Source organism: Periplaneta americana, chromosome 2 (genome assembly GCF_040183065.1).
Source record: "Periplaneta americana isolate PAMFEO1 chromosome 2, P.americana_PAMFEO1_priV1, whole genome shotgun sequence".
Classification (NCBI taxonomy): Eukaryota; Metazoa; Arthropoda; class Insecta; order Blattodea; family Blattidae; genus Periplaneta; species Periplaneta americana.
The window spans coordinates 10,531,442-10,542,503 of NC_091118.1; the positions used below are offsets into that span (position 1 = coordinate 10,531,442).

General features: G+C 32.3%; 1 protein-coding gene across 5 annotated transcripts in view; it reads right to left on the reverse strand.

Moving 5' to 3' along the window:
- Positions 1 to 4,326: 4,326 nt before the first annotated feature.
- The window catches only part of LOC138713140 (mucin-22-like), a 68,289-nt gene continuing 61,553 nt past the window's right edge, over positions 4,327 to 11,062 (reverse strand). For all 5 annotated transcript variants that reach the window (XM_069844974.1, XM_069844955.1, XM_069844983.1 and 2 more), the window contains 3 exons: positions 9,580 to 9,716; positions 9,031 to 9,158; positions 4,327 to 5,257 (listed from right to left, as the gene is read on the reverse strand). In XM_069844974.1, coding sequence (XP_069701075.1) covers positions 5,084 to 5,257; positions 9,031 to 9,158; positions 9,580 to 9,716 — 439 coding nt within the window. In that variant the 3' untranslated portion in view covers positions 4,327 to 5,083. The remainder of the gene's footprint in view (positions 5,258 to 9,030; positions 9,159 to 9,579; positions 9,717 to 11,062) is intronic.

Here is an 11,062-nt window from a genome sequence, read left to right on the forward strand (position 1 = left end):
CTGAGGACTTATATAGTGCCTTATCTACCGGTTAACAAACAGCCAGATAAAGCTGTCAGACAGCTTACACAAGCAAGGAAGAGTGGCGCTTGAAGACAGCCAATAGGAGAAAGGATTATTTTAAAATGTTGCAATGTAACGATAAGATAATGCAATGACTTTCATCTTAAAATAAATAAGATATCAGTAGAGATAAATCACGTGACTGGTACCACAAGTCAACAGCTTGTTATCTTGTCCACAGAGATTGCACAACAATCCACTCACCGTGTGATAAAGGTTCTGTCTTTCTTAATTTATTAGTGCACGAAATCTCATTTCTATGAAGACATTTTTCTTCGCTCCTATTAAACACATTAAAACTCAAAGAATGATTAACAGGAAATTATGTTTATTGCAGATATGGAATCCGATGTCAACAACAATGGACAAAGCCCACAATCATAACTCAGATCAGAAATAGGCTACAACAGCTTCCAAGAGTCGAAAATCATCCATTGTTTCTTCTGGTACTCCATAAGGAAAAATATCATGCCCACTCATTAGATTTAAATGGTTTCGACATCACCTCCTGACATCTGTTCATAATGATGACAAGGATATAATGTGATAGCATCATATCCGGACTGTATGTTGAATGGTATAGAACTTCTTATCTATTCCTTACAATATTGTTTGTTGTGCTACGTGGAATATTATATCATGGTTTGTCGAAAGAGAAAGACAGCACACTTAATTAGTGGAACACAAGACTTGGGATTGAAAATAAATCTTCACAACAAACATTTGAGGTAGGATTGACACTGGGGATGTTTGAGGTAGCCAGGGTAACAAGCCAGGGTAAGTGATCATTCAAGTCTGACCGCATTACCCTGGAGATGATAGCCCTCTATACTTTGCAAATCATTGGAGATGTTGTATTTAATTATTTATTTATTTATTGATTTATTCATTCATTCATTCATTTAATTATTTATCTGATTATTTATTTAGTCACCATTTATTTATTTAGTCCCTATTTATTTATTTATATATTTACTCACTCACTCACTCACTCATTCATTTATTTATTTATTTATTTATTTATTGTTCATTCATTCATTCAAGCACTCATTCATTCCTTGATTTATTTATTTATTTACTTACTTATTTATTTAGTCCCTATTTATTTATATATTTACTCACTCACTCATTTATTTATTTATTGCTCATTCATTCATTCATTCATTCATTCATTCATTCATTCATTCATTCATTCATTCATTCAATCATTTATTTATTTATTTGTTTACTTATTTATTTAGTTCTATTTATTTATATATTTACTCACTCACTCATTTATTTATTTATTGCTCATTCATTCATTCATTCATTCAATCATTTATTTATTTATTTGTTTACTTATTTATTTAGTTCTATTTATTTATATATTTACTCACTCACTCATTTATTTATTTATTGCTCATTCATTCATTCATTCAATCATTTATTTATTTATTTGTTTACTTACTTATTTATTTAGTTCTATTTATTTATATATTTACTCACGCACTCATTTATTTATTTATTGCTCATTCATTCATTCATTCATTCAATCATTTATTTATTTATTTGTTTACTTACTTATTTATTTAGTTCTATTTATTTATATATTTACTCACTCACTCATTTATTTATTTATTGCTCATTCATTCATTCATTCATTCATTCATTCATTCATTCATTCAATCATTTATTTATTTATTTGTTTACTTATTTATTTATTTACTTCTATTTATTTATATATTTACTCACTCACTTATGTATTTATTTATTGCTCATTCATTCATTCATTCAATCATTTATTTATTTATTTGTTTACTTATTTATTTATTTACTTCTATTTATTTATATATTTACTCACTCACTTATTTATTTATTTATTGCTCATTCATTCATTCATTCATTCATTCATTCATTCATTCATTCATTCATTCATTCAATCATTTATTTATTTATTTGTTTACTTATTTATTTATTTACTTCTATTTATTTATATATTTACTCACTCACTTATTTATTTATTTATTTATTTATTTATTTATTTATTTATTTATTTATTGCTCATTCATTCATTCATTCATTCATTCATTCAATCATTTATTTATTTATTTGTTTACTTATTTATTTATTTACTTCTATTTATTTATATATTTACTCACTCACTTATTTATTTATTTATTGTTCATTCATTCATTCATTCAATCATTTATTTATTTATTTGTTTACTTATTTATTTATTTACTTCTATTTATTTATATATTTACTCACTCACTTATTTATTTATTTATTGCTCATTCATTCATTCATTCATTCATTCATTCAATCATTTATTTATTTATTTGTTTACTTATTTATTTATTTACTTCTATTTATTTATGTATTTACTCATTCACTCATTTATTTATTTATTGCTCATTCATTCATTCATTCATTCATTCAATCATTTATTTATTTATTTGTTTACTTACTTATTTATTTAGTTCTATTTATTTATATATTTACTCACTCATTTATTTATTTATTGCTCATTCATTCATTCATGCACTCATTCATTCCTTGATTCATTCATTCATTCAATCATTTATTTATTTATTTGTTTACTTACTCATTTATTTATTTATTGTTCATTGATTCATTCATGCACTCATTCATTCCTTGATTCATTCATTCATTTAATTATTTAATTATTTATTTATTTATTTACTCACTCAGTCACTTATTCATTTATTTAGTCCCTATTTATTTATATATTTACTCACTCACTCATTTATTTATTGTTCATTCATTCATGCACTCATTTATTCCTTGATTCATTCATTCATTCATTTACTTATTTATTTATTTACTGACTCGCTCACTCACTCACTCACTCACTCACTTATTTATTTATTTAGTCCCTATTTATTTATATATTTACTCTCACTCATTTATTTATTGTTCATTCATTCATGCGCTCATTCATTCCTTGATTCATTCATTCATTTACTTATCTAACTGTTTGCTTCTTTATTATTTTTATTTATTTATTCATTTGTTTATTTATTTATCTATCTATTTCTTTATTTAATTATCTATTTATTTCTTTAATATTTATTTATATATTCATTCATTCACTCACTCATTCATTCATTCATTCATTCATTCATTCATTCATTCATTCATTCATTCATTCATTCATTCATTCATTCATTCATTCATTCATTCATTTAATCTGGTGAAGTTCAAATCAACAGGCCTTCTCTACACTCCACCAGAAAACAATCACACCAGTGAAACAACTTGCAACGCTCTTTCGAACTTATTGGTCCGTTAGCGGCTAACGAAGGAATAAATGCGTTCTTGCAACCCACCATTAGTGCGATTTCACTAATGAAATTCACAGGAAAACTCTGCAAGCCGTAACATTTAAGAAAATGGTAAGAGCTATTTCATTTCAATACATTTGTTTTTTGCAAATATTTCCAACCTGGGAATATGTAGAATTCCGAAGGCCGCCAAAAGTTGCATTGTTATAGCGTATTCAAATAGCAATAAATGAAGGTATGTTATAACATATTAAAACAGTAGGCTCTAATTGTCGAACAGTTGAAGGAACTTCCTTACTAACTCGCTGTGCTAAATTCTTCTTCTGTTTCTATAAATAACAAAACTGGTAGTATTCAATTATAGTTACATTGGCCCTTTCTTCTCCTCCAAATATGGCTGACATGTAGGCCTACACAGACGTTCAGATATCCGACCTACGATTTTATAATCGTGTAAGCGAACTTTCCAACCACGGGATAAGTCAGAACCAGAGATATAAGAAATTGACAAACTTTGAAAGAGTTGCGGTAGTTCTCAATAGGTGGTACCATTATTGGGGCGGTTAAAATATGTCAGGGAAAATGATTATGTAGATTAAGCATAAATTATGCTCATAATTGACAATATCAGCGGTTTCCAGCCAAACCCAGTGTTGTTTTACAATCAGTAGAGTGGGATGAAAAACTGAATTCTATGATTCGGGTACATTTTTATGTACTATTGGCAATACTGACTATTAGGCCTACCTTCGCAATCTATTCGTAGAAGTAATAACTCAAGAAGCCGCACTTACACCAACAAATTATCGATCATTATCGATTAGTAGCGTCAGATGTCTTTGAACGTCAGTCTTGATACTGTGAAGTTCGTCATTTCAATTTCATAGGAAATACAGTAAGTAGACTAGTAAGTTTTAAAATAGAAAGCATTTTAACTCTCTAACGCTGGTCTTGTCAATTCTAACAGAAACACATTCAATACTGTATAAATATTTGTATTTTCTTACAGCTTATAAAAATACTTCTTTTAAATAAGACATAAAACAATGTACAACAATATCTTATGAGATCATTCAATGATCAGGCACGAATGGAAGAGCACAAGATGGCAGCACAAGCACTCTAAAAATCCTTACACCTCTCACAATTGACTTCAAGACGTCATCACAATATGAAGGATAATAAACAGATGAAAAACGAAAAGAAACAATGTAGAAGTTGGAAATATAAATTATATATGAGCAAGCAATATATACACACACGGTAGTCTCTTCAATGCTTCTCAGTCTCCTTAGCAACCAAACTGAAGCAGCTCTCTTTTGTTTTCATTCCTGAAACTGATGTAGTCTATGTAGCAGCTGATTTATGCAGCTGATTTATTTATGCATTTATTTTATTGGCGATAGTAGTTAAATCGCTCGGCAAGCCCAGTAGTTTCACTTTCACACTCTCATCGCGACAAGTACAGGGAAAGTATTCCTACACGTACTGCAAATCTTCAATGTTTCTTTTGTCATCGTTGTCGTGGCATTATCATCAACATCTTCTTCTTCCCTTACAAATGAGGATCGCATAAAACTGTTAAAACTCCAGCATTCCTTGTACGTACAATAGCAAACTTTACGGGAACCCGAAAGACTCCTCTCCCTTCAGTCGTCCCCAGTTCAACCCCCGCCCTGTCATTTCAGTAGTTGAGAAGCACTGAAGAGCCCAAACAATTTGAAAAGCCTATCAACCTATTTCCATTTATCGTCATGGTCGTCTCGTATCTTCAGATTGTTGCGTATCCACGTTACGTAATCGTTGATGGGCGTGTACACGGGGTCTGGGTTGTAGTACGACGTTACGCCTGCTATAATACCACCACTACACACCAGGGGACTCCCAATCTGCATCTCGGGCTCCAGTGACTGCGAACATACAGGAGTAACAAACATTAACATACAGGGAGTAACAAACATTAACATACAGAGACTAGCAAACATTAACATACAGGAAGTAACAAACATTAACTTACAGGGAGTAACAAACAATAACATACAGGGAGTAACAAACATTAACATACAGGGAGTAAGAAACATTAACATACAGGGAGTAAGAAACATTAACATACAGGGAGTAACAAACATTAACACACAGGGAGTAACAAACATCAACATACAGAGACTAGCAAACATTAACATACAGGGAGTAACAAACATTAACTTACAGGGAGTAACAAACATTAACATACAGAGACTAGCAAACATTAACATACAGGGAGTAACAAGCATTAACTTACAGGGAGTAACAAACATTAACATACAGAGACTAACAAACATTAACATACAGGGAGTAACAAACATTAACATACAGAGACTAACAAACATTAACATACAGGGAGTAACAAACATTAACATACAGGGAGTAACAAAAAATAACATACTGGGAGTAACAAACATTAACATACGGAGACTAACAAACATTAACATACAGGGAGTAACAAACATTAACATACAGGGAGTAACAAACATTAACATACAGAGACTAACAAACATTAACATACAGGGAGTAACAAACATTAACATACATGGAGTGACAAACATTAACATACAGGGAGTGACAGACATTAACATACAGGGAGTGACAAACATTAACATACAGGGAGTAACAAACATTAACATACAGAGAGTGACAAACATTAACGTACAGGGAGTAACAAACATTAACATACAGAGACTAACAAACATTAACATACAGGGAGTAACAAACATTAACACACAGGGAGTAACAAACATTAACATATAGGGAGTAACAAACATTAACACACAGGGACTCACAAACATTAACATACAGGGAGTGACAAACATAAACATACAGGGAGTGACAAACATTAACATACAGGGAGTGACAAACATTAACATACAGGGAGTAACAAACATTAACATACAGGAAGTGACAAACATTAACATACAGGGAGTAACAAACATTAACATACGGGGAGTGACAAACATTAACGTACAGGGAGTGACAAACATTAACATACGGGGAGTGACAAACATTAACATACAGGGAGTAACAAACATTAACATACAGGGAGTAACAAACATTAACATACAGGGAGTAACAAACATTAACATACAGGAAGTGACAAACATTAACATACAGGGAGTAACAAACATTAACATACGGGGAGTGACAAACATTAACGTACAGGGAGTGACAAACATTAACATACGGGGAGTAACAAACATTAACATACAGGGAGTAACAAACATTAACATACGGGGAGTGACAAACATTAACATACAGGGAGTAACAAACATTAACATACGGGGAGTGACAAACATTAACATACAGGGAGTAACAAACATTAACATACAGGAAGTGACAAACATTAACATACAGGGAGTAACAAACATTAACATACGGGGAGTGACAAACATTAACGTACAGGGAGTGACAAACATTAACATACAGGGAGTGACAAACATTAACATACAGGGAGTGATAAACATTAACATACATGGAGTGACAAACAATAACATACAGGGAGTGACAAACATTAACATACAGGGAGTTACAAACATTAACATACAGGGAGTAACAAACATTAACATACAGGGAGTGACAAACATTAACGTACAGGGAGTAACAAACATTAACATACGGGGAGTGACAAACATTAGCATACAGGGAGTGACAAACATTAACATACAGGGAGTGACAAACATTAACATACAGGGAATAACAAACATTAACATACAGGGAGTGACAAACATTAACATACACGGAGTAACAAACATTAACATACAGGGAGTGACAAACATTAACATACAGGGAGTGACAAACATTAACATACAGGGAGTGACAAACATTAACATACAGGGAGTAACAAACATTAACATACAGGGAGTAACAAACATTAACATACAGGGAGTGACAAACATTAACATACAGAGAGTGACAAACATTAACATACAGGGAGTGACAAACGTTAACATTCACGGAGTAACAAACATTAATATACAGGGAGGAAAATTTTTCATCGGATTCTGATTTTAAGTATATAAGCAAACAACTTTCGTTCCAAGAATATTTTTTATCAAACTCTTCTTTTTATAAAATGTTAAATAAAATTGAAAACCACTAGTACACGGTAATAGCTACTTTGGAAGATTCTATTCTCGTCAGATTATGTTTCTATATCTTTAGCATGAACACACTGCAAAGAGAGAAGCCAGATTGCTTATGTTTATCTTTAGCATGAAGATACTGCACTGTAACATAAACGCAGAAATCAGTTTTCTTTTGTTTATCTTTCACATACATTCGCCTGTCAACTTTTTTCAGTAAATAGTCTACTAACTTCTAACTTAGTCTACAAAGGAGGAGGAACTAGGCCTTTTAAACGTTAAAACTAATATTCACGTGTATGTGAATAATAATAATAATAATAATAATAATAATAATAATAATAATAATAATAATAATAATAATAATAATGATAATAGATCGACTATTGATCAGATTTTTTTTGTATTCGACAGATATTGGAGAAAAAATGGGAATATAAGGGTACAGTGTATCAGTTATTCATAGCTTTAAAAAGGCATATCACTCGGTTAAGAGAGAAGTTTTATATAATATCCTTATTGAATTTGGTATTCCCAAGAAACTAATTCACTTAATTAAAATGTATGTCAGTGAAACGTACAGCAGAATTCGTATAGGCCAGTTTTTGTCTGATGTTTTTCCAATTCACTGTGGGTTAAAGCAAGGAGATGCACTATCACCTTTACTTTTTAACTTTGCTGTAGAATATGCCATTAGGAAAGTCCAGGATAACAGAGAGGGTTTGGAATTGAACGGGTTACATCAGCTGCTTGTCTATGCGGATGACGTGAATATGTTAGGAGAAAATCCACAAACGATTAGGGGAAACACGGAAGTAAAGAGATGGGTTTGGAAGTAAATTCCGAAAATACAAAGTATATGATTATGTCTCGTGACCAGAAAATTGTACGTAATGGAAATACTAAAATTGGAAATTTATCCTTCGAAGAGGTGGAAAAGTTAAAATATCTTGGAGCAACAGTAACAAATATAAATGACACTCGGGAGGAAATTAAACGCAGGATAAATATGAGGAAATGCCTGTTATTATTCGGTTGAGAAGCTTTTATCATCCAGTCTGCTGAGAAAAATGTGAAAGTTAGAATTTATAAAACAGTTATATTACCGGTTGTTCTTTATGGTTGTGAAACTTGGACTCTCACTTGGGAGAGGAACATAGGTTAAGGGTGTTTGAGAATAAAGTGCTTAGGAAAATATTTGGGGCTAAGAGGGATGACGTTACAGGAGAATGGAGAAAGTTACACAACACAGAACTGCACGCATTGTATTCTTCACCCGTCGTAATTAGGAACATTAAATCGAGACGTTTGAGATGGGCAGGGCTTGTAGCACGTATGGGCGAATCCAGAAATGCATATGGAGTGTTAGTTGGGAGGCTGGAGGGGAAAAGACCTTTGGGAAGGCCGAGACGTAGATGGGAGGATAATATTAAAATGGATTTGAGGGAGGTGGGATATGATGGTAGAGACTGGATTAATCTTGCTCGGGATAGGGACCTATGGCGGGCTTATGTGAGGGCGGCAATGAACCTCCGGGTTCCTTAAAAGCCAGTAAGTAAGTCTCTCACCTTAGACTTGATGTTGTTCAGAGAGATTTTGTTGCACGGTCTGTCCATGAGATCACGGTCTGATTTGGGCAGACAGAGAGCGCAGGCTGCCGAAGACATCTTCGAACCTGGCTCCATACGTACGAGACCTGTGAAGAATATTATCATCTTCCATAATTTATGTATGCCACCGGTATTTAGGTATACACTAATGAACAGTGATATTAATATAAAATACATTCAAATTTTAAAAACTAATTTCTAACTTACAATAAAGTAAATAACAATAATTTTAAGTTTATTCAATGACCAAAAGTTCTTTTATTCAGCACACAAAAGTTAAAAAAGCTACGATCGTTAGCACCAAATCTATGGCAATCTGATTTCATGCTTTTTTTTCCTGATTTTTCGTACACGTTAACAACCATATTCCCTTACCTGATAAGTGTATTTAAATAGATCTAAAGTTATGTAATTTATTTTCATTCTTTCTTTAAGAGAGGTGAAGTTTCCCTTCCCCAAGACACCATAAAACTGAGCCTACTTCTGAATGTCGTGGATATAGCCTACCTATGTCATTCAGCAGTATCTTAACTCCCTTTGTTCTGTACTCTTCGTGCACAATGAAGTCGCGGACCATGTTGTGAGGAATCTCTGATCCTGCAGCATCCATCATTGAGATCCGCGTCATCCCGATGTCAAACACTCTGCAACAAGCACAGGCGTTACAGATCAAATATTGCCATCTATACCTGCTTTGGTTTATCTTGTCTCAGTAGCAATAAAACCATGTCCCTTCAAATGAGGGTGGAGATTATAGGAGGGTTGTAAATTTTCAGGATTCCTTTCAAAACCTTGTTATCGTACAGGCTGCCGGAACTCAGTTTCTTGAAAGACAAGGTCAGTGACGGAACTACACAGTACGAAGAGAGATATTTTGTTATTTTATTTAGTGCTACAGAATGTATCAACTAGTCCCTTCCGCCACTGGATGGATGGACGGCATCGCTCCAATCCCCCATCGCCATAACAAAACAGGCGAAGTAAGACATCAACTTTCTCTCTATTTTCACAGTGAGACAAGATTCATCACACAGGCTTTAGTGGCCATGTCTGAGGAGTCTGCAGGCATGTCTACCGTGTACAAGTATGGATTCAGATCTTGCGACTCATTATCTGTGTCTTTGTTCATAATAAAAATGGAAACCAATCCTTTTTAACTAATTATTACATTCCACAAAAACAAATCCACTAAATATTCTCAACAAATTGAACGAATGCATGATTATGCGTTTAATATTCCAGAAATCTGATCACACATAACTGTTTTACTAATTTCTAAATGAACCCAATTCTCTGTAGCTATAATAATAATAATAATAATAATAATAATAATAATAATAATAATAATAATAATAATAATAATAATAATCAAAGTGTCACATAATATGCTACAGCACGAATAAAAGATGTGAAAATGTCATAAGTATAAGACAATATTAATTCATAGGTTTGCAATAATATTATAAACATGACAACTACTGCAGGGCAAAACGCAGTAAGTTGTTATTATTATTATTATTATTATTATTATTATTATTATTATTATTATTATTATTATTATTGTTGTTGTTGTTGCTGCTGCTGCTTCTATTATTATTCATTACAATAAATTTCAAACAACTCATTGTCGTCATATTGATGTGTGAATCGTTTCGACCATCAATTGCATTGCTGTCTGTAGACTAGGCCTCATGGAATGAGGAAGCGATTATGAAGTAGTTAACGAGAAGGCTCCGCCTTGTTAAATTTAAATGCAGGGATTATAAACCTATTTACACAGTCTAGTATATACTGTCACGAAGCTCAATATGTAATAAATATGCATCCATAGATAGTTGCTAACCACTAGAATCGCTACTATCGCCTCATTACAGACAATGCGAAATAGTACCTGTACAGTCTATTGTTCTTAGCAACCTCATAAACTCAAGCTTCGTGACTGTATATACTTACTAGATTGTGCTATTTATTAAAAAAAAAACATTGTGGT